Source organism: Columba livia, chromosome 1, assembly GCF_036013475.1.
Source record: "Columba livia isolate bColLiv1 breed racing homer chromosome 1, bColLiv1.pat.W.v2, whole genome shotgun sequence".
In the NCBI taxonomy this organism is placed as follows: domain Eukaryota; kingdom Metazoa; phylum Chordata; class Aves; order Columbiformes; family Columbidae; genus Columba; species Columba livia.
In genome coordinates this window covers 69,185,414-69,212,257 of record NC_088602.1, presented here as the reverse complement: position 1 = coordinate 69,212,257, position 26,844 = coordinate 69,185,414, and the positions used below count along the sequence as shown (strand labels likewise).

The 26,844-nt window shown below is 40.4% G+C and overlaps 1 protein-coding gene across 2 annotated transcripts in view; it reads right to left on the bottom strand.

Annotated features, from left to right (window-relative positions):
- Nucleotides 1-26,844, bottom strand: part of AFF3 (ALF transcription elongation factor 3) — a 336,480-nt gene that overhangs the window by 183,345 nt on the left and 126,291 nt on the right. For both annotated transcript variants that reach the window (XM_065061339.1, XM_065061340.1), the window contains exon 4: nt 4,290-4,334. In XM_065061339.1, coding sequence (XP_064917411.1) covers nt 4,290-4,334 — 45 coding nt within the window. The remainder of the gene's footprint in view (nt 1-4,289; nt 4,335-26,844) is intronic.

Genomic DNA, 26,844 nt, shown 5'->3' with positions numbered 1-26,844 from the left:
AAGTGGATGTCCTGTGGCAATGGGGGGTCACAACCTATTTGCAAGGGCACCTGCAAATGCTCACCCTCGGGGTAGGAGGCTCCTGGCACCAAGCAGAGTTGTCCTTCAGGGGGAGGGATGTTCACAGCTAGAGTGTCAGTCCTTTCACTGCCTCCCCAACCACTTCTTCTATCTTCCCTGAAGGATATTTATCTGTCCTCCACCCCACACAACATCCTGCCTCCCCACTTCTCCACACCATCCCAAAGGAGGTGGTTTCTTTGTGACGGGAGGTTGTAGTGAGGTGGGTGTCTGTCTCTCCTCCCAAATATTAATAGCAAGTGACAGGGCGAGAGCAAATGGCCTCAAGTTGTGCCAGGGGAGGTTCAGATTGGATATTAGGAAAAACTTCTTCCCAGAAAGGGTTGTCAGGCATTGGAAAAGGCTGCCTAGGGAAGTGGTTGAGTCACCCTGGAGGTGTTTAAAAGACGTGTACATCAGGCTCTTAGGGACATGGTTTAGCAGTGAACTTGACAGTGGTAGATTAATGGCTGGACCTGCTATCTTAAATGTCCTTTCCAACCAAAATGATTCTATGATTCTATGATTCCACGTTAACTGGCTGTGCTTGGTTTCCCTTAAGCCCTTTTCCTGCATTCCTGTTGCTACATCAGCTTCCCGCTGCCACTGCATCCTGCAGCGAAACACTGTTTGCAGGACAAACATTCCAACTATGTCCATCTCTCCCCAGTTCAATGAGACCTCTCATGTCAACACAAAAAACACAGGGAATTCAAAAAGAACATTTTCAATTATTAAAAGCTCAGCTTGCCTGTGGGTTTCCTTTCAACAAAGCTATTGCAACTCTAGGAAATCACAGCTAAGACCGTAAGAGTACCCAGATCAATCTCCAACCACTTATCTTGCAAACCAAGAACTGCCTGCACTCGACACACTCCCTTTCTCCTTAAATCCACGGCAAATATACTCAGAGCGCATCTGATACTTGTTGCAACAGTTAACCTAGTGGAGCGGCAGGACTCTTGCTGCTCCCGTTTTTCACAGGTATTACAGCAAAATAAATGTTTACTCCAAACCCCACCACTCTTAACAAAATACACAGGTCCACACACTAATAAAATAAAACAGAAATCAGGCAAAATTACTAATCTTGCTTAGCAAGCCTGTGTTTTAGCAAGGAAGTGAATATGTTGGCTTTGGCAAGTGTCTCAGCAACTCAGGTAGGAACTGCTCCAGGCACAGTGGAATAAAGGATATTTGTGTAGTCTTAACTCTTATTTTCCTCTTCAGAGTTTTCTATCATGTCCTCCACCAATAATGCAAAAGCTTACAAGGAATTGCCTTTTACAGCTACTGTCAAGTAATGAGGCTTTTCTCTCTTGATTTGACATTACATCTGTAACTCATTCTTACGGGAGTCATTTCCATCGAAGGCTCTCTTAGAAGTTTCCCTACCCTCAATGTACGTGCCTGCAGCTGGACCGAGAAGTCACTACACTTTGAAGAAGTTGTATAAATTAGTGCATGGGGTTAGATGAGGTTCAGGATTCCTGCAGTGATTATAAACTCAGCAGGCATCCTTACAACAGCTCCGATCTCGACAGGGTTACTGTCTTCTTAATCAACCTCCTTCAGGACTGGAAGCGGTTCTGCATCTCAGCTCTCGAGGGCTTTCTTTGGAAGCCGCAGCTTCATGCAGAATGATCTGTCAATTCATAATGTCTACAGAGCTCTGATACATTTGGTAAAACATCAAAAAAGAATAGACTTAAGCTGTGCCTCCCTGCGTTGCACCAGACAGCACAAAGACTGTAAATTCTTGTCACTGTTAGTGCAAAATAAGATTTGGCGATTTTAAAGATATACCTAAATTGATTTTGCAGCCCAGGTCCAGATGTTATCTCTGACCATGTCCTGAAATCAGTGGGTGACAAGACCTGTGCACAAACCAGCACTTGCCTCCTCTCACCTGCTGGGAGAAGGAAACACAGGGAAGCAGATGGAGCAGCCTTGGGGCACACTTTCTACTGCCCTTGGTCTTGACTGGGGAAACATGGACATGCCGCGGAACTACCTATCCCTTGGGAAAGCCACAGCCTGACTTCTGCAGGGAACACACTACCTATAAAGAGAGAATGTTTTCTGCTTTGTGGTGTACAAGAGTCAGCTAAAATAGGGTGCGATGTTCCTTAAAAGATAAATTTTAAGCATCATCTTCCTTTTGCTGGTGCTTCACACAGTAGAATGGCCCTTCCTATAATAAATGCATTTCAGGGTACCAGCCATCTTTCCTGACAGGAACACAAGGACTGAAGCTCCTCATGCTTTTCATTGTCTGCCTTTGGGCACTTATGTGGGAACTGCATATATTCTGTCTGAAAAGAAGCTTTATTGTGTGAATAGCACCTCCAACAAAACCAGCAGCAATCAAGGTGTGTAATGAGAATTTGGACCTGAGACTTACACCTTTGTGAATAAAGAACTTCAGCTAGAAATGAGGAAGTCTACAAGATTTACGTGTAGTCTTAGACATGGAGACACAAGCGAAGTTCCGAATAGAAAGTGATACTCAGGTTGCAGACCTGGAGGATGGGCAGATTGGAGGGGTTACCCATGATGACTGAGTATTCATGTGAAGACAAGACCTAGGGGATGAAAACAGTATGCTCTCTATTTTAGCCATGCTAAACTTCAGCAGACAGTGAGACATTGATGTGAAGCATGGCTTTTGAGCTGCGGGTAGTTTTATCCAGTTTTGAAGCAAAGTGAAAGAATTTGTGAATAAATTGTCATGAAGGATGTCCTGAATGCTTCATCACAAAGCTTTGCAGAAATATTTCTCAAGGAATGTTTCCAAGAGAAAAAAAAAAAAGAGAGAGAGAGAGCGAGGAGCAACTGTGTTCACATTATAAGTTGCACCTTATAATCCCTAATCATACATTGCATTTTTATTCTCAGCTGGTGTCTTTTACATATCCATGTTCCTCTGCATGGAAGGAACCATGTCTCTTCTACATTTTTTGCCTAATTGCACAAGCCAAATTGCACAGCCTAAGGAGAAGGACCAGCTTATTTGACTGTTCATTTTAGAAGTCTTGCATAAAAAACGGGGTGAATGAGCCTCACATCACATCATATACTTAATATGTCATGAAGATTGTAAAAAGCTGTCACAAATTATACTATCTGCTATTAATTTGTAACAAAACAGTGAGGGCTGAGGCTAAGGCTTGTTGAATATGTGGTTCAGCCCTACAAAAGCCTACCTGGTAAATGTTAGCTATGTAAAAGCTTTGTCAGTAAAGTCATATGCAATACATCGTCATCACCCTTCGATAAACTCCTTGTCTAGGTTAAGAATTATAACCTGTATTTAACATATTCAGAGAGAATGGAGAAAAGTCTTCAAAAACAACAGGTTTAATGCACTACTAATCTCTAAACTAAATATTTATAGCCCTGTAGTATATAAACAATCTGAAACATTTGGGCAGGGGATATCCAAGAGGTGGAAGCGCACACAGTAATAGGGAGGTTTTACCATTCTATCTACCTTATTTGGTGTTTCAATCACTATTATCAGATTTATAAGCACTGAGAAAACATTCCATTATCATTTTAGTAAAAGAACTGGAAAAAACACAAGTTAAAATATATGGAAATGTTTCATGGTTTATAAATTTGTCTGCCTCAGAAAATAATCAATATCAAAGTTGATTCAAGCCAAGATCTGTCTGGATGTATGTTAATTTGCTACACGAAAATAAACTAGAAATTACTAAGATAAAAGAAATAATAATGAAATAAGGAAATAACTACAGATTTTGCACATTGTCATTATATAATGGACATAATGGACATAATGACATTACATAATGGCTTCTAATTAAGTCCAGGTGGAAAATGACCTTCCTAGACCTCCCTTCAAAATTAAGATTTTTGACAGTCATGATTAATGGAAACATGCACTTTGCATGGTTTGTAAACCTGAAACATCATTGTACATTTCAGTTTATAATTTATCCCATTATCTGCTTCTGCATGCATGAAGGTCAGCCGTACTGGCACAAAGTAGCAGTGAAATCCAGAGGCCCTGGAACACTGTTTTCATAGATTTTAAAATTACTTTTCATGAGGAAATAACTTTGCCTACTTTTTCCGTAGAAAGATGACAATCTAAGAGACTAACACTTTTAACAGCACTAATTGCAATATTCTTCTTATTCTCTTGTCTTTTTAGAGTAAACAAAATGGCACTGGAAATAAAAGGTTTTTTAAAGGATTCCTACCCGCAATATTTCTTCAATGCAGCTGTTATCTCCTGTTCCACCATCCTGTAAACAAAAGGAGAAAATAGTTTGTTTGTGTTTTGAAAAGAAATAACAAATAGCACATTTGAGGACATGGTTGTCACATGAAATATATTCCAAGCTCTATTACAGTTTCAAAATGAGGCCAAGTCTTTCCAGCATCTTAAAAGTTGCACTGCTTAAAATTCTCAAATAATTCCCCATCAGCACCACAGGAAGATGTAATATTTGCATTATTACATCTGATTGCAACATATTTGTATAAATACATAGGATTTTGTCTACACCACCTTTGAGTGCAGTTCCTGCTGCTTTGGGTATACTGCCTAAGAGTAAGCATAAGCAAAACAGTTATTGCATGTACAGACATCACAGAATCATTTTTGTTGGAAGAGACCCGCAGGATCATCGAGTCCAACCATAACCTAACTTAACTCTACTACTAAACCATGTCCCTAAGAACCTTGTCTAAATGCCTTTTAAACACGTCCAGGGATGGTGACTCAGCCACTTCCCTGGGCAGCCTGTTCCAATGCCCAACAACCCTTTCTGGAAATAATTTTTTCCTAATATTCAATCTGGACCTTCCCTGGCACAACTTGAGGGGATTTCCTCTCATCCTGTCACTTGCTACTTGGGAGAAGAGACCAAGCCCCTCCATGCTACAACCTCCTTTCAGGTGCTTGCAGAGAGCGATAAGGTCTCCCCTCAGCCTCCTTTTCTCCAGGCTAAACAGCCCCAGTTCCCTCAGCCGCTCCTCATCAGACTTGTGCTCCAGACCCCTCACCAGCTTTGTTGTTCTCCTCTGAACTCTCTCCAGCACCTCAGTGTCTTTCTTGTCACGAGGGGCCCAAAACTGAACACAGGATTCAAGGTGGGGCCTCACCAGAGCCGAGATCACTCCTCTAGTCCTGCTGGCCACACTATTCTTGATGCAAGTCAGGATGCTGTTGGCCTTTCAGGCCACCTGGGCACACTGCTGGCTCATGTTCAGTCAGCTGTCAATCAACACCCCCAGATCCTTTTCCACCAGGCAGCTTTCCAGCCACTCTTCCCCGAGCCTCCAATATGTGTATTTATTCATACTAAATAAATAACATCTTTCTGCATCCTTTGTGCAGGAAAGGCTCTGCAGTGACATTGCCTATGTGAAGCCTGGTGATGCATTGATCATACAGTAAAATCATGCTATTTATTTTTGTACGATGACAAAAGTACTGAAGGTAAAATTGGCATTAGGCTGTTTCAGAGCAGGTTTAGAAAAAAAAAAAGCGGGAAACACAAAATCAAAGACAAGTCACGCAAAACTGAAAACAATATTTCAAAAAAAACCTCCATTTCTATATTATCCTCTTTTTTCTTCATCTTCTGAATGCTAAGTATAAATTAATTTATTTTTGCTTTGAATACTTGTAAGGATCTTACATTACTGTTGATATCAAACTTTCTAGAACAAGGCTGAAGAATTTAAAAGACCATGTTCTGCACACAGCAAACAACCTCAGTTTCATATGGTCTAGGACCTTATTATTTTTTTCTTCAAGATACCATACCACTGCTGTGAGTTATTGTGGCATCTAAGGTACGTCTGAAAGGTGTTTGTATGTGCTAGTATGGAAAAGACTCCCCATTTTTATTCCGAAAGCTTCTCTGCTACATCTCTACTCACATCACAGAGGAACCCTCACTGCCCAGGAATCTCGCAACCTGAATTTAACTTCATGGTCATATTTTAATTAAAAAAAAAAAAAAAAAAAAAAGCTGGTAAATGTTTCTTGAAATCTGAATTAAAAGACAAGATTGCATTCCCTGCAGGAAACTAATAGCGTGGAGCACTCCATGTGCTATTTGCATCAGTGGACTTGCCTGATCCAAACAATATTGTGTCAGTCCTGGCTGTGTGATGCAGCACCTGCATAAGGAGGATGTTGGACACATGGCGATCTGTGCAAAGCAGTGTCTCCACCCTCTCCATAACCTGCATGCCACAGTACCCTTGTGTAATAAATGTTTGAATTACTAAAAAAAAAAAAAATTTTAAAAAATTAAATGAAATAAAGGTTTTGAGGCTGCTGTTCCCAACTAAGCTGAGGAGCTGCCACCCTGTATTTATCCTGACATTGATGAACCCAGCTCATTTGCCTCCCTTTGCATTTTGCGATCTGTCATAACAAACTCGCCTCACTGAACCTCCAATGAACCATCAGTGAAATCCTGGCAAGGGGAGCTGTCGAGGAAAGTGGGCTCCAGCCTCTTCCCTCTCTGATGCTGTGCCCATTACCTTCATTTCTCAGTCAGGGCAGCCTGAAGAACGCCAAACATCTGCACACACGTGCAAGTCTGGCAGGAGGCTGCGAGGAGCTGCCGCTGAGGATAACGGCAGCGGCTGCTGAAGAAATAGCCGGGAGCATCATGCCACTGATAACACGAGCAGCTAATTACCATGCAAAGCACAGAGAACTGTAAGAAACAAGGCTGTCTAAAGGCTACATGGAATTCTTGAGAAACAGGATGTCATTTCAAAAACAGCTACATCTGTACAAATTTTATTTCAGAGCATTACTTTATTTTTTCTTCCCTTACCAAGAGCTTTCACACAGAGATACATAAAGAAGCATCTCTGAAAGGAACTGCCTATGTGTGATAGTTCTCCCTCCTTTCAAATCTTTGTGTTAAAGAAAGAAAAATCTTCAGCAAATATCTATTTCCATTTTAGCCTAAGAGATTTTTATGGTGCGAGCTTTTGGTTCTATTATTATTTGGATTGTGCTAAGTGTTTTTATAAAGTCTCCAGAAGTTATTGGATTTTTGTCTCCAGCATAAATTAGGCACAATTAAGGTCTCCAGAAGACCAAGGGATGTACTCAACCTCTTGAATGCTGGTCATCTGTAACCAGCGGCGCGGCAGCGGCCACCACACATCCACCCTTTGGGTGCCATCTCTGCCTCCATGGCAGCTCTCAGTCTCACACTGCACAGCACCACTTGAAATGAGGCTGTGGGATTTCCCCTGGGGCCTAAAGTGAAGCTTCAGGCAGTAAAAGTTGGCAGACAATAACCTAAATCCATGATATTAAAAAAACTGGGAAAAATGTGAAAAAAGCCCACAGTGATGGACCTTGATCTGAATGTGTGTTAGAAATGCTTCTTTGCCAGGCAAGACCATGAAAGTACGGAGATACAAACAGACACACATACACATATATATCTCTCTATATAACGTTTTCTATATAATCTATTTGCTAGAAAGGAGCTTCCAGCATGAAGAAGATAAGTAAAGTCCTCAACTTTTTACTTATTCAGACATGCGGCCTCTGCCTGTTTGGTTGTGGAGAACCAATGAACTCAATAGAGTTTCCCTCAACCATTTCTCTGAAGTGATCTTAACGCCTTCTACTTGTGGAATAAAATGTTGAAATTTAACCAGGAGATGCGCCTGAGACCAGAGAGCTGACTACTGGGGTTTCTGTGGAAACAGAGCCAGGCTGTATAAAGGTATGTTTTGAGAGAGGTTGTTTGCAGATGCTCAGGAAGAGTTTTTAGACATTCAGGGCTTAACTTGCTGTTGATTTCCTTACACGTACTACATCATTCAAAAGGCTCTTTATGGGATGGCTGTGCTGAACCCACACTGCTCTGGAGACAAAAGGCAAGGTTTTGGACCTCAGGAAAGGTGGGCTGGTTAAAAGATTAGACCTCAACCTGGTTAAAAACTCACCTTTTTGTCTCTTAGGAAATGCCTGCTTTTTCGAACATATTTTCATTCTGAACTGGGGGGATTAGGGGGTAACAGGCACCTACATGTAGATTTTGTCCCATTAGCTAGGGTTCCATTAAAAATGCAATTGCGTGACATCATTACCTTCAAAATGAAATTTTAAGAGGTCTTCAGTTGATAAATGAATGTTTAATCAGATCAAAACACTTTAATGACAAATTTTGAGAAATATAAATAAAACTTGTGGTTACAGAATGGGATATGGCCAAAATCAAGAAGTCATTAAAACAAAATGCTGAAATGTTTCACTCTGAGTCCAAATCTGTTGCTTTTTTTCTTTAAGAAAATATTTTCTTCAAACAAAAATGAAAATAGATTGACTCAAAATCAAGATAAATGCAACCATTTTCAGTTCTGATAAAGTGGAACATCCCATAGGAAAAGGGCTGAATAGGAAAAACCTCTGAACAGAACAGAACTAAAATCAGGGGTTTTTTGTTTGTTTGGTGTTTTTTTGTTTGGTTGTTTTGTTGGGGTTTTTTTGTTTGTTTGTTTTATTTTGTGGTTTTGTTTGTTTGGTTGGTTTTTGGTTTTTTTTTTTTCTCGAACAAGAATGGCAGTTCTATCTTGAAGCATAATGTGAGACCTACCAGCAATGTTTTCATCTACTTTAACAGGGCTGGACTTGAGGGAGCCATGGCACACTGTAGTCCCCCTCATTTCACAGATGGGTGTTGGTAATGCTGGGCACTTCACAGCCCTTAAAGAGAGAAGCCTCCTTGTCTCTCTTTGAGGATGGAGGCAAGCATGGCTGAACTGGGCATGGTTATACCAAGGAACAAGAAATGAAGACATGATTGAGGAAGCTCATTTTGCTCTTGTTCCTAATATCTGAAAGCTTCATTTTGCACTTGTGCTGTTTCTTACTACTAATTTGGAGTGCCAGCAGCCACAGTCTGTTGATGAAGTAGTTTTCTCCTGCGCTCTGCACAGCTTCTCTTTTGCTATGAGGAATTGCTGCTGCTTCCTGAGACATGGAGACATACAGGAGGGAGATGGGGATGAACAGCTGAATTCTCAAGCTCAGTGTCAGAAAGTGTTGCACTAATTAAAGTAATTAAATTCATCTAAATTGCAGTGACTGTTAATAAACTGTTACTCTTAATAAGCTCATTCTCGTTTGAAATGGAGCCTTCATATTTATTATAGGGATTATTTTTCCCACCATGGGATCTTGCAACATTGTTCTTGGTTCAAAAGAGAAGAGGAGAAAGGTTAACAAAGATTATATTTCAAGAAAAAAAAAGAATAAAGAACAAATGATGAAAGTCATTTAGCTTTGCTTTAATGAAAGTATCTGGCTATACTAATTAGGGGTCTCATTGCAAGTGGAATATCATGATGCCCCAGTCTTGTACCAGGAACAGGACAACATTCTGGCTAATCAAAGAAAATGAATCAAAAATATCTGTAGACAGAGAGAAACACCAAACTATCTGATAGACTTGCCATGCACACTAGAAAGGAGATGCTAATGAGACAAGAGTACATTTTGCTCTTGATGAGTGATGTTCACTCAGAACACCCTGCTCAGGAGCTCGCCCATAGCTGAGCTAGGACGGCAGCTTTTGGAGAGCTGGGTCTCCATGAAGGAAGACTGCAGAGGAGTTTATATCCAGTGCAGCGCCAGCCTTAGGCTGTGTTGGCCCTACATGCAGACCTGAGGGGCCAGAGTGCAAGAAAGGATCCTGCCTGCAAGGGTCAGGCTGATGTCGAGTTGAAGATGGATTTACTCTAGTTGTGTAAGTAAAGGCATTTGCTGTATTATTAGGGGTTTTTTTAAATAGCAGGAAGATGAGGTTAGAGCACAAGTCCTCCAATGCATGCCCATTACTTGCCCCAGTGCTTGAAGCATCTCCTGGACATGTAGCACTTGACCTGAACTAGGTATGGAAAGCTTGGGTCAGAAAATGAGGTGATGCTGAAGGGCCACGGTCTGGACTGCGGATGAGAGCTTCGCTATTGCTTAGCCAAGTTCAGAGGGGATTTAGACGTGCTGGGTCCAGCCACATGTTGAGAGGTCACCTTCAAACTGATAACATGGCCTGAGTCTAAGTCTCAGTGTACATACCACAAAAAAATCAAGAGAATTAAAGGCCAAGAACCCTTCTGAAACCTCGCCACCCTCTCCCTCCCTAAGGGTCATCGAACAATCAATGACTGGTGCTGCACCAGTAACATTTCTTCTAATAAAAGTTGGTTGGAATCCTCAAATGAAACCTTCTGATAGATTGGTAGAGCAATTTTACAGGCTTTTACATTATATTCATAAAAATAAAACTCCAAACACACCAGAATTACACTGTGACCCAGAACAATAAAAGGGAGCTGTAATAGAGAAGAACAGCATTGTTCTATTAATAAAATATAAAGGTTTTATTGTTATTGGGAAAGATTGATTGTATCAAATCAATACCATGTCACAGTATATTAATGTTTTTCTTCACTAATGAAAAAACAGGGTCTGATGTGATTACTATCTCTCGCTACCCATTTGAAAAATATAATGGGATGGTAATAATGAAGATTGCAACCTGCAATTTTACTCCTTGCTACGTGCTTGATCCTGGTGGGTGCTAAGTAAGTGACCTCAGTTTTCAGTGAAGGCAACAGGAGCTGAAGGTAACAGAAATTCACCAAGATGATGCCAACAACCCCCTGAATGGTCTCCATAGCTCCTCTTCCCACTCCAGAATTGGAAAAAGCCAGTGGGGACCTCTGGAAATGCCTTCAGCATACTACATGATTCTATGATTTCCCACAGCACTGTATGCATACTCTGAATGTATTAAATGACTGCTTGCTTGACACAGTGGTCTGTTTGTTGGAAAGTTTCCACTGTGGAAACCAGAGTCTTATTGTTTTGCGGCAGAAAGGCTTTTTTAGCAAAGATCCTGGCTTCTCTCTTCGGCCCACACAGTCCTTCCACGGCCGCCCCAAGGACCCTGCCCTGGGAGTGACAGAGATCAGCTTTTCTCTCTGTTAGATGCCTGTCCTCCCTGCTATGCAGATGGCCAATTAGTGTCAACTGGAACGTGGTATTTTTAGTGATGTGGGCACTTGTCTGCGAGGGCCTGGACTGAGAGCAATCGATTGCATTTAATATATTGTCTGTGTTTGGTTGGGGAGAATATATAACATCTCTAAGGCAGCAACAGTTGGAAAAACAAGTATTATGGAACTGTTAATCTTTATGTGACATTTTAATACGAATATACCATCAGCTAGTGTAATATTCAATAAATTAAATGGATTATTTTGCCAAGAGATCCTTTAAAAATGTTAATTAACAATAAATCAATAAAAACTATTCAACATGAAAATCAATTACATCCATTATTTAACTCCAAACATTTCTGTTTTGTGCGTTTGTAATTAGCAAGCTATAAAAGATGCCATAAATAGGCGCATAATGAGAGGAACTGTTTATAAATGATAATTGGTATTCATTCCCACTGAGCTAAAGGTTATGTGATTACTAACTATTGCGCATAAAGAGTTAAACCTCTTACAGACAGAAGGTTTTACAGTACACAGCTCCACAGAAACCTCTCCCACAAAGGGCTCCTGGTGGAAGAAAATCCCTGTACATGAGTATTTGATGGAAAGAGTAAGCTCTATCCGGCATTCCTCAAAGCCTATTTACATCCACTTAGAAATGGCTTATGGGGAAAAAATCTACCCTTTGGGCAGTGGTGGAAGGAATAAGAAATGAAGTCTGGCACAGGGAATTCAATATCGATAATATGTCATCATCTGAACAATATCTCTATACTAAGTCGAAAGTAAAGATATTATCATTGAAATGCTATTAAAATTCTGGGTGCCCATCCTGTTAATAAAGCTGAGAACAGGACAAAGGAAACAAGGGTGGTTTCTGTCATGATGGGTAACAAAAATGTTGCTCTACCCAATACCTCACTCAGAGATCAGGGCCTAAGAAGGTCTGGCTTTCACAGAGGGCTAAGAGAGGATAGAAGATCTTCATGTGGCAACTAAGACCCCAAAACACAGAGCAGCAGCCTGTATCTCCAGAAGGTAACACCACACTATTTCTCATAATAGACTGCTACACAGAGCTGAAAAAAACTGTTTCCCAGAGAGAAACAACCTCTCATTAATCCCTATTGCTGAAAGCTGCCTTCTCAATTTCAGGGACTGAGACCTGATCTAGACTTAACAGGTAAAAAACCACCCCAAGATCTGGAGAACAAAGTAACATTTTGCTTTCTACTAAAGCCTTTTGCTAGTCCAAGGATGCCATGGTTTTGGCTTTGACAGCGTCTCCTCCCCAGAAAAATAAATCTCATCCTTTCACTGTAACTGCTTTCATGAGGGCAACAATCATCAAGAACCCTTGATGGAGCAGGTCTGAAGTATAGGCAGACCAGTGAGCATGCAGCGGTAAAGCTAGCAGAGTTAAAAAGCCTATTTGCAAATCCAGAGAGAAACCACTTTTCCTACCTTGTCTGGGCACAGCTGATGCATATTTCCTTTATTTTCTGGATAGTGACTTAAAAGTGAATTAATTTTAGCTGAGATAGTTACATTGCCCTGCTCTATTGATTTGCACAAAATATAATTGTTTCATGGAAAATATGGATCTCGATTGCGAGTTTTTAAAAAAATGTCTATTATATGTAAGGAACAGAGCACCATATGCATTGGTTTGAGAATGACTGCTCAGTCTCACTGCTAACACTGCAAAAACATATTCTGGTCATGGCAATTACGACTTGGACACCTATTTGCCCAAGAGGGATATAATTTGCTCCTGGCTACCCAAAGCTTTATCAATGAAGATGAACAGCGGTATGCATCTGCACCTTTAAATCAATCCCTTGATGCCTCTGGTCAGCTCAGGTGGATTCTCTTGAAATCCACACAGAAGTTGATAAATAGCACAATTCTCCAAGCTGCAGTGAAACTCTCAGCAGAGCTTTATTGTGCTCTCAGCATTCCTTAAAGTCAAAAGAAAAATCCATCTGTACTGTGGTCACTGACAGACTGATGGAAACACACTCACTGAAAAGCCACTCAAAATAGTACTCTCCAAAGGTATTGCAGAGTTAATAGGACATGTAAAATTTCAAATAAAATGTCAGTGCTGCAATGTCTTAGGGCTCAGACATGTAAGCTCTTTCCAGTTAAGAATGTACATGATAGCATGTATACATGACAGTATACATATATATATAAGTATGTATACACCATACAAAATCTTCTACAAAAGTTTCCTGAAAACGCCCAAACCAACCAAGCGTCAAACCATGTGAACTGCAGCCTTAATGTGAGAATCAATAAATTCAGCAAATCTATAAAGTTGCAGAGCAGACAAATACTTCCCTTACTTTTCCTGTCCTTTCCCAAATCCCACAAAGAGATTTATTTTCCCACCAACGCACCACAGGCCCTTATGAATACTCTTTGGTGGGGGACAGAAAGCCCTTTGGTCAGCTAGGCAGGAACCAGGTTCTGCTGTGCTGCCTGGCAATGGGACTCACCTCCAGAAGGCAGAATGGTACCTCCACATCTGTAAAACCATCTGCCCCAAGGAGTGGGAGCTGCCCAGCACTTGTCCTTGCTTTCCTGTGCTCTGTGCTACAACCCACTGCTTGAGCAATCATAAAACCAGAAGGAGGAGAACAAATAATGTCCCGGGTTTGGGGAAGGTTGTAGGTTGCTCCCAAGTAGTTGTACGCTACTAGTTAAACATTTTTTGATGGAAGTTGCAGTAGTCCCTCAGGCTTGGAGGACAAAAGGTTAGCTTAAAATTATCTTAGTCCTTTCACTTTTGGCTTTCAATTTTCTCTTTTTTTCCATGTATTCTCAGGTTATCCCCTTTTGAAGGTGATATTGCATCTGAAAGTCACAATCCTTTCTGATTTTCTTTTTGCCCATTACTGTTACAAGTAACAGTGAAATACAGGGAGAAAGTAGAAAGCAAAATATGCCTCAGCTTTTCCAGATTTTGTGTCTTTGAAGGAGTTTGCTTGTCCTTCCAGCAGAGTAGACATTTGCCAGTTCCCAGCTGTTTGCATTGAGCTCTTTCACAAAGCTGAAGGCTAGCTGAGCACTACTGCTAGGACTCAGAAATACAAAACTGTACAGACGATGACTATTGGCCGTGTTACTTGGGGTCAGTAACCACTTTCTACTGTCACATTAAGAGTTCTATTTTTAACACAGAAAATGGGTAACAAGTCACTACTATAACAGTGCAGTACCATAGGGGCATGACTGGTGTATGGACTGCAAGGCTCTGGCTGGTGGTGCCTACAGAGAACTGCTCTCTCAGCAGCCTCACTGCCAAAACCAAAATTTAAATCCTGTATGCACCAACATTCATTCACATGCAACACATAATACAGCGCGGGGAAATACAAGGAAGAAATGGACAGTGATAGTACAGTTTGATTTGTACAGGGTTGCAGACCAAAACCTGTACTATGTTGCATGAAAGGGGTTTGTGAATTTTCTCGGAAAGGTGAGGTTACCCTTAGGTTTGGTCTGGGTTTGACTTCCCAAACTTTCATTGGAAAGCTTCAAAAAGGTGAGCTGTCTCTTGGATTTCTATTTTGTTTTTTTGAACAGATGAAGCAATCCTCCACTTAACAACAGGTTATTTTGTCTCTAGAGGAAGAAATGTTCAATGTAGCCCTGTTTCATTTTAAATGGAAACTAAAAGGAGAGAAAATCTTGAATACTCATGAACGATTCCATCTAGGTCAAGCACAACAAATCTGCATTTCTTAAGTGGCAGAGCTAGGTCTCCGTAAAAACTGGAAGGTCTTGTGGCACCCCAAATTATAACAACAGATACAGAAAACAGGAGTAAAGTTGGAAAGCCTCTGAGCTGAGACACCATATGCTTCCCTTTTTATGTGATCTTGATGAATTTATTTCTGTGGCTTTTATTCATGCTTCAGGACATTGAATCTTTTAAACTTGTTAGTATTTTCCTTTTTTATTGTTCTCTGCTGCCTTTCACTGATTTATTTTATTCTTTTGTCCCCTGGTGTAACTGAAGGTAATGCAGTCCTGGGCCTATTACCCTCCATCTCTTTGATCTGGCAGTGGATATCAACAAAGAAGTTATTTGTTCTCAACACATTAAACCCATCTGTGTAGCTTTTTACAAATTCTGTAATGCGACTTTGATATGGCCTGGAACGAGTTGTCAGGTACCGAAAGGCAGGGGAGCACAAAGACCTCTCCAAAAGTCAAGCTATGAATGGTGTCATCTTGCTGTTTCACTTTCAAAGGTGGCTCATACAGGTTTGCTGAATAGGAGTCGTTTGACAGCAGACATCTGAATTTGTATCGCAGGCTCTAAGACACCTTTATAAGAACTTTGAATATCTTAGTTGAGTCCTGAGGATCAAAGCTGCCTATGTAATAAACCTATCACAGGTTACTCAGGGAGATTTTCAGCATCAGTAACAATGGCAGCTGATTTGCCTTGCATAACGAGCTACCGATAGAATATAAGGGTTGTGATCAATACTTTACCTTGCGGGATAAAAATCTATCTGAAACTTGGGAATTACATTAAGGTCTCATAATTTACTTCATAAACCAAGTCCTATAATTTTAAGATGTGTGCACCAAGCATTGTTAGAAATACACTAAATCTTGATTTTTTCAAATCAGAATACTAGAATAGTAAGTAGAATTGGCAGCATAAATGAATATAATGCATAAAGCACAAAAGGTTCTTGGCTGGCTTTTGTATACAGCATTAGAAACTGAGAAACACACAGTATTTCATAGTGATCTGCATTAAATATATTTGTTATGGGTTTGAAATACTCCAAACTATTTGTTTTGGATGAGAGAGTATGCTCTGTATTTATGATATATGATACCACATTGCCATCAATTGTCATGCTTTGTTTATAGGACTAAATAATTTGTAATCATCAGATTACTATGTTTAGTCTGCACTCTGGTTTTCATAGAATGTGTATTAAACACATCAAATCCTTGTATCTTTTATTTATTTGTTTGTTTATGAAAGGCATGATGAGTGCCTCATTCCCCTGAGAATTAACTATTTGGTGAAAGGTTTGGATTTTGGGGTGCCGGTTGTTCTTGAAGAGAAGGGCAGAGCTGCTCTGGGGTTCTGGTTATTAATTGTGTTCCCATATTGCCATGTAGGGACATCAGGTAATAACACCAGACAAAACCGAAGAAGATGCAGAAGGCTGTGCATATTCTAAGTGCTTTCTGGCTCCCTTTCCCCAGCCATGCTTCCAGAAGCGCTTCCTCCATGTTTTATCTGCAGATGTTGCTGTACGTCACCTGCAGCCCAGCTAAATATTGGGGCAGGTAGAGGACGAGGAAGCCCCCACCAAAACACGGATTCTCCTGTACCATTTTCAACAACAGATACTTTCTGAGGAACAGAATTAAACATTCTTGGCAAAAACCTCTCTTTGTCATGATCCTTTTTTTTTTCTGATGGAGAAATACAGCTATGAAATAAGATAGTCTAGCAAGGGTTGCAGGTTTCTGTGCAGGGGAAGGCACAGCCCTGGCAGTCAGGAGCTGGTTCGTCGCTGTTGACTCTGCCATAGGGCTGGTGGAAAAAAAAATCACACTAAAGAGCAGTCCTCTCCTAATTTAATTTTTATATATGTTAATACTACAAACACAACAGGATTTTAAATACCTGCAGAAGAGAAATCAGTCCACAGCTATGGGTTGAATGCCTGTAATACTTAATCCATGGGGACTGTATAGGCACAGCATCTGCACAAAACACCAGCACAGGTCTCAGGCACACCAGAGAAACAGTTACCGCTCACTCACTGCCCAAACTACCTTGTTGATGGCACTATATATAAACTGCAGATACAAGGAAACAACAAGATTACTCATTCCTAGGCAATAATTACAAAACTGAATCATTGCCTTTGCAAAAGGATGATATTGGTTCATTTGCTGCCTAGAATATCTGTACCTCTAAGCTAAAGAAGAAAAAAAAGCAAGAATGAGACAGAAGCCAAGCTTACATTTCCATCCTTATCTCTCTGTACCGATACTCTCTCGGAGGTCCCTGCTTGCGTTGCAGCTGCTGAATTGCTACAGTTTACAGTCTGGCATATTAAAATAAACTAGCACTGATTTTGGCAATTTGCAGTCATGTAGTTGCTGCTGCTGCATAAACAATTGATGGATCCCTACAGCAGAAGCAGGAGGGCTTCATCTCTGCGCACGTGTGGCCCAGACCTCTCAGTCTGTGCAAGCACTGACCACAGCAGAGATGGCAGCATGAACGTACCCCAAGTCACTCATTATTACTGTCTCATTACAGTCCAGAGCTTGATCAACTCTACTAACACAAAATATGTGACTTCTGAAAGTGGCATGTCCTGCCATTTGATCAGATGGAAAGGATTAAATGGAGAAGTCTTGACTGAAAATAGCCTGCAATAATCTGCATTTTGCGTGCATGCACGTTACCATGAAGGCTTGTATAGCACTTTAAAAGCACACAATCAGGAACACATATGTATACAGATGCATATTTAATATAGTACATCTAGGTACGTAGTGGCATTTATAACTTTAGATATGGAATATGGTTACAATTTTATATGGTCAACACCATATATATTTTAGGAAAGATAACAAAGAGTATATTTTGTAGTCTAAATGCTTGGAAGCTAGTTTAGGTAGGCAGAATGTAATTCCCCTAGAAAATCAGGGTATCAACTGAAATTGAACAAACACTAAAAAACACTAAAAAAACCCCTTAAAAACCTAAAACAGGTATTCTGAAAACAAACAGGCATGTGCACAAGGCCCTTGCTTTTCCAAATCACACCTGCAGGTTTTAAGCTGACTTTTCAGGTTCAGTCCTTCAGAAGACGGGAGACAGGGCTCCGTGTATGGTGGAGCAGTAAGCCCAGGGTATGCACTCAGAGCAGCTGAGTCTGGCCACAAGATGCCACCAAGAGGAGGTCTATGAGGACTCAACAGCAGCTCTCCAAACAGCAGTCTGTCATTGTTGCCCAGGAATGCCTCTGGCACACTTTGGGAGGAAAAACAGCCAGAGGTTTCTGTCAGCCCACTGATTACCTGGACAGAGTCAGGTCACAGTGCTAAAAAATGTTCCCATAATTTGTTTGCCCACAAATTATGAAACGGCAAAACTCTACAGGATATATTGCTGGATGACTAGCAATTTCTTCAGAAATCAAAAAGATAACTAAAATTGGGATCTCATGTTCCAGACGATCAGCACCACCTCGTGCAAGGAAAAATAAATACGAGAATCTGCAGAATTAGATGCAAATAAATAGCTTTTCCTGCACACTGCTGCCTGCTTTACTGTCAGCTGCCCTTCTTGCAAGGTATGGAGGATGGCTTTGGAAAGGGGAAGGAAAACAAGATCAAACATATCACAGTGAACAAAGCAAAGCTGTACGTCATGTTGTTTTACGTGCTCTAACTGAGCAACTGGTGTGCCCACCAAGCAAGGCAAATGAAATCTTTAGCTTGTTTCACCCTTAAAGTTGGATGTCACAGATGCTGAGCAGATCTGCTGCAAGAGGAGTAGAAGTGGAAATGCAGGTGAAATTACAGTTTGGGTTCAATAAGGGTCTAAACTCTAATGTTTGATACAAAAGCCATGTGTCTTCTTAGACAGACCATAAAAATACAATTACTGTAATAGTGTATAATTTATGAAAATATTTTGACATTTTTCCAGAGATAGTGTGTTTTCTAGTATTTGCATACCTTTGACTCTAGAGTATAGGCATGTATAAGCACTGAAGAAGGCAAGACAGCAAGTAATTATTTACTGATTAAGGAGTGGATGGGCTTGAAGTTTGAAACATTAGCATTCCTATTTCACCTTCATCCTTTCAGAGGAGGAAACAGAAGACATGAAATAGAAAGTTTTCAACTCACAGAGCTTCCTAATTCATGGCATTAAAGCCATAAATTCTTCCTCTTTGCTCTTTTGACTTACTGCTGTCTCCTGGTATGCCCAGGTCAGACACACTCAACACACATTTACTTTGCTGAAGTGGTAAAGGTTACACAACTCTTTTTTTGTTGTTGTTTTTCACTTCTAAGAGAAATGAATCCAAACTCAGCTAATTTGTATACAGCTGCAGGCAATATAAACACGGCTGGTTAGAATTCTTTATATAGTATAAGCCTTTGTACTCCATACTTCATGGAAGTTAATAAGTAGGTGTCAAACTCTGAATTAAAATTCCCAGAAGAGGACACAGCACAAAGGACAATAAAAATGATTTTTAAATAATCATAGGGATAAATAGCATCCACTTCTGACAAATGTAAGTGCTGGCATAAAATGTTATTAGGCTACAGAGATTTTCTTTTGTTCAGGAAGTATGTTTTATTCTCCAGCAGTGTCATTCATCATCCTAATGAGCCCTCAAAATGTAAATTAAATAGCAAAGACTGATTCATTCAAAAACATCTTTGTGCTGTGTGTTAAACCATTTTTCTACTTTTATCCTTATATATTGGTTCATTCTTTCATTGCAAAATAACCCCTCAGCCCTTGTATACTTTAATGGCCAAGTTCAAGCAAAGCATATTTTCAGTAAACACTGTTTATTCGTCGGTGCTTTTGGTACAGTAATTTAAAAAAAAAAAAAAAAAAAGAAAAACAAAAAACTCATTTAAAAATGTTGTGCCCCTTAAATTATATTTGATCCAGAAAATCTCAGAAACCTGTGCATGCATGTGGTTTTTGTTTTATTCAGCGTCACTTAGTCCAGGGAAACCCTCAATGGAAAAGGATTAGTAGAAATTTCAAGCAGCTCTAATTTACTGAATTGAATACATTAGCAACTAAGCAAACACCATATTTTGGTAATGGGAGGCAGAAAAAAAAGAAAAAAAGAAGAACCCTGGGTTATGAGCTAAATTAGTTCAGATTTCTTGTTATCTGTTGATAAGGACATTACACATTCTTACCAGTAATGCAGAAAAGAGGTTTCATACTTGACCTGAATTTATGCATGAGCACACACACAACAACAAGAGCGACAAGGAACAGGGCTTCTCTGGAGCCAATCCAAACAAAAATATAACAGGAATGGAAAAAAAACTGTGAACGCATGTCTGGTTAGTTTTCAGTTATCTTGTTCTCTGTCTCTTCCCTTCTCCTTCCCTTTCTCTAAGGCTTCTGTAAATCATCTTCAGCTTATTTTGTGTGTATATTTGTTTGTGTGTGTGCAAAATGAAGATGAAAATATTAATAGAGAGAGCAAAGTTTGTCTGATGAAAAGAATGCTGTTATTAAACTGCACATGGAAGATTTTAAAGCCACAATCTTCAGAATAAATTACATAAAATCTCAGGATTCAGTGACATTATGCTTTTATGAGGTCAAAATGTTGGAGAGAGACACCGGGGGTTACAATGAAACCACCCAGCTGTGAAAGAGGTAAGTATGTGTACGGTGTCTTGCTGCCAGGGATCCAAAAAATGGCCCTAGATCAATACTTCTTTTATTGCAGACCCAGAGAGAGATGAGTGATGCATTGGTGTAATTGAGTTAAGAGAACCTAAAGACAGGGTTAAGTGTTACAACTTTTAGCTAGAATATCTTTGATGACAGGTGACCTTTTGAAGGGTTTCTCCTAAAAAAGTTAAACCGGTGATTTATGGAAGTTCAGTGATGGTTCCACGTTGCAACTGTTAAAAGAGACCATACATGTAATTAGGTTAAACTCCACTAAGCAGAACGAAGAAAAAAAATGATCAGGATTATGGTATGAAATATTATCACTTAAGAAAATTAAGCATCATGAACCCTCGCTGAGAGAACTTAATAAACCATCTATCATTCATCTTTGAGTGCTGATTCAGAAATCAGACCAGCATTCACAACTGCAGTGATTGATTAAAATAAATGCATACAGTATAGTAATTTATAAATGAAGACAGTAATTTACAAATTAAGGACAGACTTCATGCCCGCAGATTCAGTTGCTGAAGACAAAAATATATTTGAAGATACTTCAAATACACTCAACTTGCAGGAAAGTCGCATGATGCAAAAGCTATCTGAGTTTATGCTTTGCTTGACTAGTCTTCAAACACAGAGGAACTACTAGACAAAAAGCCTGCCTTTCACATGCTTGTGCATATACCACACACCTAGATACACTACCTGTGTTTTGTCTAACTGCCCTATTCATGAACACCAATGTATTTCTGTACCTATCATTACCTCATTTTTTTACACTGTTGTTGAAACACAGAACCATGGATCCTATATACTGCTGCAAGGGAGGGTTTCTCAAGTCAGTTGTCCAAAAACAAAGCACAAAGAAGGAACAGAGGCTCCAGAAAATCTTCCTGTTAGACAGTAGGCCACTCGAGAAGTCACAGAATCACAGAATGGCTTGGGTTGGAAGGGACCTCTGGAGATCATCTTGTCCAACCCATCTGCTAAAGCAGGGTCACCAGAGCAGTTCGCACAGGAATGTGTCCGAGTGGGTCTTGAATGTCTCCAGAGAAGGAGACTCCACAACCTCTCTGGGCCTCCTTTTCCAGTGCCATTCAGCAAGACCTGGACAGGTTGGAGGACTGCGCAGAGAAGAACCTAATGAAGTTTAACAAGGGCAAGTGTTGAATCCTGCACCTGGGGAGAAATAACCCCAGGCAGCAGTACAAGTTAGGGATGGACCTCCTGGAAAGCAGCACTGCAGAGGAGGACTTGGGAGTTCTGGTCAACAACAGGTTGACCATTAGTCAACAATGTGCCCTTGTAGCCAAGGCCAATGGCATCCTGGGGTGCATTAGGAAGAGTGTGACCAGCAGGTCGAGGGAGGTAGTCCTCCGCCTCCTAATTTGCCCTGGTGAGGCCACATCTGAAGTACTGCGTCCAGTTCTGGGCTCCCCAGTTTAAGAAGGATGAGGAACTACTGGAAGGAGACCAGCAGCAGGCTATGAAGATGATCAGAAAAGAAAAAGTAAGCAATTGCAACTCTTTATTCTGATTCCCTTTTTTTCTCTAACAACCAGAAAACAGCGAGATTATGCATTCCATCATGGTGTTAAAAGAATAGTGTAAATTCACTACTTGAAAGCTCATCCACAATACCACGATTTTAATTGGATACTTAGAAATGAACAGGGCAAGGCTTTGCAAGTTTGTTTCTTTTTTTTCATTTTGGTTGGTTGGGGTTTTTTGTTTGGGTTTGTTTGTTTGTTTTATCCATTTGCGTTTTATTTTTAAAATATAACACAAATAGCAAGAGAGGAAAAGTTAATGGGGCTGATCTGCCCTTTAGTCTTTCTGGCTTTTCTCAGCATCCCTGAAGCCATTTCCTGCAGTGGATGGAGAGGCTACCTGAAGGTTACCCCTCGGTGCCGCACAGAATTTGCAGCCTCTGCTCTTCCTTGGCACTTGCAGCCATTTAAAGCATACTCAAAATAAATGCTGTCATCTGGGACCCAGACATGGTCCTGACAAACAGTGGACTGTTTTGCTTCCTACCTTGCACTTCCAGAAATAAGGTACAACTCAAGAAGCCAATCATTAAATCTGAAATGATGTTTACTGCTGCTAATTCAGGCACTGAGAAAATCACAGTCCACAGCTACGAAAGAGCCTCGAGTTCCTGGCCACATGCCACATGTGCTAGCTACGATGAGGAGGGGCTGATGATGGCTTGGATTACCCTTGGGTGGCACTTGCCACCACCACATCTTGGATGGTTCAGTGGCAAGGTGAAACCTGGACGTGTCACGTTTTCCATGATAAGCCAGAGACCATCAGCAGCAACGAAGTGCCAGGGATGAGGAGCCGCTCTCTGGCCAGCTGGGGGATGGCGTGCTGCAGTTTGGTACTTTCACCGATTGTTCCAAATTAAGGAGGAGGACACAATCAGGAATTATTTTTGTCAGATTAACCAATGTTTATTAATGACCCCCTGTCAACCTCTGTCAACCCTAGTTCAGCTGCAGTTGCTTTCCTGGCTTTTGAGGGGGTGGACATCCAACATCTAACAAAGGACTTTTCTACGCAGGGACACTGTGGAAGGGTTGGCAATCATCAAATCACTCCAGGCTTCAGCAGTGCTCCAAGATCAGCAGTGACAGGCACTTACAGACCTTTTCAAAGAACAGACAGGATGGGAGGCTTATGGCACTGGGTCAGCAAGGGGACCATATCCTTGCAGGATTCATCTCACTGACAATAATGACAACATTGACAATGACGATGGAAGTGAAAAAGATCAAAACATGAAGGAACTAGCAGAATTAAGCTCATATGTGTATAATGTTCTCAGCTCCCCTGAGCACATGCATCTTGTTCCTTGGCTGGTTTCATTTGCTGCTGCTTGCTGCTTGGGAGCTATTTGTGAGTCTGACTCTGACAGCATTAGCTGTGGATTCTCCATTCACTTGAGGGTTTTCTAGATTGTACAGGCTCAAAAAAATGACTAGTACAGAAAGAACTGGGAATAAAAGAGAGGGAGTAAGAAGAAAAAAATCTTTATATAGTGCAGCTTAGCAGTTTTTGCTATAGTCTCATTTACAAACCTTCTCCAAACATCCTTGTAGAGCACAAAGGAGTTAGAAACAAAATCCAGCAAGAATGGGCAAAATGCGAATGCTGAAGAAGAAAAAGATTTTGTAAGTGCTGCAGGATTCAAATGGACATTGGATATATCAGACTCCTTTCTCCTCACTGCTTTTCATTCTGTAATTAAATTTTAGAAACAAAATGAGCACTTGCAGGATTAAAACCAGAGGTTCTGCTTCAAATAATGTGCATTTAGTTAATTCAGTGATAAATGATGTCTGATAATATATTCCTTGAAATACTTTTAACATATTTTCTGTCTCTACATGCCATTTTTACTGTATCTACTCTGTACCTATTGAAGATTTTTAGATAAGTCGGGTAATTGTATGATCACATATATGCATGGCCATTCTTGTACAGATACTGTAAATATGTATCTAATGGTTCTTAGTTCAGCCAAAAATATATGCTGCATTATTTGAGAAATAGCTCACGACCATATAATGAAATATCAAAATACAACGCATAAATCTTATGAGACACAAATTAACATTGTCGTTAAGATGGACATTGCCAAAATTGAGCTAGTACTCCTAAGAGTTTCATTTTCAGCTAATTTTGTTCTAACTGGAGAAGTAAGCAGAAGGCAAGAAGCAGGTTCTGTCCCTAAACCACTTTGCCATTAAAAATGACACAGTGCCTCCATGCGTGGAGAGGCACAAAATGTACCAGTAAACTAAGTGGACTAGTGACTGGCTCAGATTTGTCAGCCTTTCTAGAGTTTAATTTTAATGAATTAATATCTCCGGTGGATGCTGTAGGCTAGATGAATTCCTTGGAGATCCTGAATAAGGAAAGAGGGGTGACCTCGCAGGTCATTTCAGCAAAGATGCCCCATTGTCCACAGTGACAGGGAGAAGGGCAGGAGACATGGTGACCCTGCTGGAGCAGGGCATTCAGCCCATCCAGACAAGGCTGGAGAAGAAGGTGGGAACAGATTTCTCAGTGGCTTTGAAGGGGAAAAGAAGGAAAGGAAATTTGACCTGGCAAACAACGAACAGGATGATATAGCCAGGTGGAAGGTGGTCTTTGAGAGGGAAGTTTGTAAGAGCAGAATGAGAAGACCTTGTCATGAATCTGGAGATGACACACATCAAGCCAAGAAACAGGCAGGGTTAGATGTTCTCTGTGAAGGCAGGACCACTATAAAGCACGGATGAAAGAGGAGCAGTACCTGGGCTCGCTCTCAGGTGCACAGGATGAGAGAATGGCATGAGTCAGGTTGGTGCTGCAATACCTCCAGCTGAAGCACATCAGAAACCTCATTTTTTTTTTCCTGGCTGACTTCCACTTACTGCCTGACAGATTGCCCAGGGTTTTGTGAACTAGTTACAGGATTTAATAAAAACCACAGCTTTGCCACAGAGTCATTAGCAGACCAAGTCACTAATATCTCCACCCCTGTTGAGTTACAGGTCATCCATTGAGCAGATCCATTTTCTCCCAGACATGACAGTGCATGTGGCAGAATCTGGCCTTTTTTAACATCACACTGACAAAAGCAGAGGCATTTCTAATGTTGGCTGTGACCCAGTCCTACAGTCATGCTCATATGTTCGTGCATTTCATTAAAGGTGATGCATGAAATCACTTAGTGTACTTGACTCCTTTAAATATCTTGACAGAGAGTTAGCTAAATTATAGCTTGTTTTCTGTATAAGCAGGAGCCACAGGGTTATCTTAATATACACATTCAGGTGTATTAAATTCTTACGTATGCAATTAAAATTGTTTTTATAAATTTAATCATATGACTCTCACATTAAATACTTCACATGAAAAGCAGGAAAGAGAATAAACAAAACGGTATCAAATAGCCTACTGTCAGAAGACTGTGAGAAAACACCTGTACAGGGGCTTGTAAAAATACAGGCAGTATTTTTGATAAAATTATGTATTAGTTCAAGGGCCACTTTCTTCTTCAGCACACACAGTCAAGTCTTCTGGAATTCATGACCACACAAAGCCTTTAATCAAAGCTGAGCACATTAGTCAGAATAACCTAATCGCTCTGTCTTTGAAGATGAACTCAGATTTTTTTTGCTCATTTCCACATACACTGAAATGCAGAGACACTGGGAGTGTCATCATCATGTAAGACACTTGCTATTAAATGTATTCTCTATACAAGGCTGACCTGAGGTATGTTTCAGAAATCTTTCTCTTTGTCTGTTCTAATCCATCAGAATCCTTTCAGCTAAAGCTACCACATTTATACATCAAAACTGTATTTTTTAAGTAAAGCTGTCACTTTTAAGGCATGCATCCTTTCAGGAAAATGTCAGGGATGTTATACTTGGGTGTCCTTCTACCCAAGAGGCCAACGGAGCCTGAACAATGAAGCAAACAAGACAGCTAATCAATAGCAGTCACAGCACTATTTTTTATCCTCCAACATCTTCATTTTCAACTCGGTACACATCATTACAATAGGAAAACAGGACAGTCAATCTCCATTAGGTACAAGCACTGCATGAAAGAATTAATTTGGCTGCCATAAAAATGATGATACAACTGCATGACCTTAAACCTTGAAAATTTATTCTAAATTTACAGAAAATATTTGGATAGGCAGATTGCCTAGATATGAAGGCAGGGGCATATTGACTTGTTTTTTTTTTCCTGTTGGCACAATGTATTTCTTACTGTGATGATTTCTCTGAGCATTGGAATACATCCTGTAATTTTTTTAAGGCTTTGTATAAAGCAATTTCACAAGTACCTGTGTAACTAATCAGATTGAAGGTTCATGATGCCAGTTTCTCAGAAGTATGTCAGTGGCACTGAGTCTCATTGCTAGCTCAGAAAAATATCCTTTAAATTTGGGATTTTCAAAGAGGCCAAGGGATTTAGGTGTCCATAAGCCATTTGAAACGAGCTATGAGGACCAAACTCCCTTTGGCTATTTTGACAAATCCATTTCCAGTAACTACTCATTTTCACATTTAATTTGAGTTCAAAGGAGTCAAAGTTATGATTCTCCCCCTCCTCCACACTGACTGCTTTCAGCATCTGGCACAGAATGCTCACCTTATGTCACTCACACGTGTATGCATATATGCATATGAATACACACACGAACACATACGGACAAAATCACCGAAATGGGCCAGCATATGGCAAGAAGCCTTGCTGGCATTTCAGACACATGCGCTGGCACT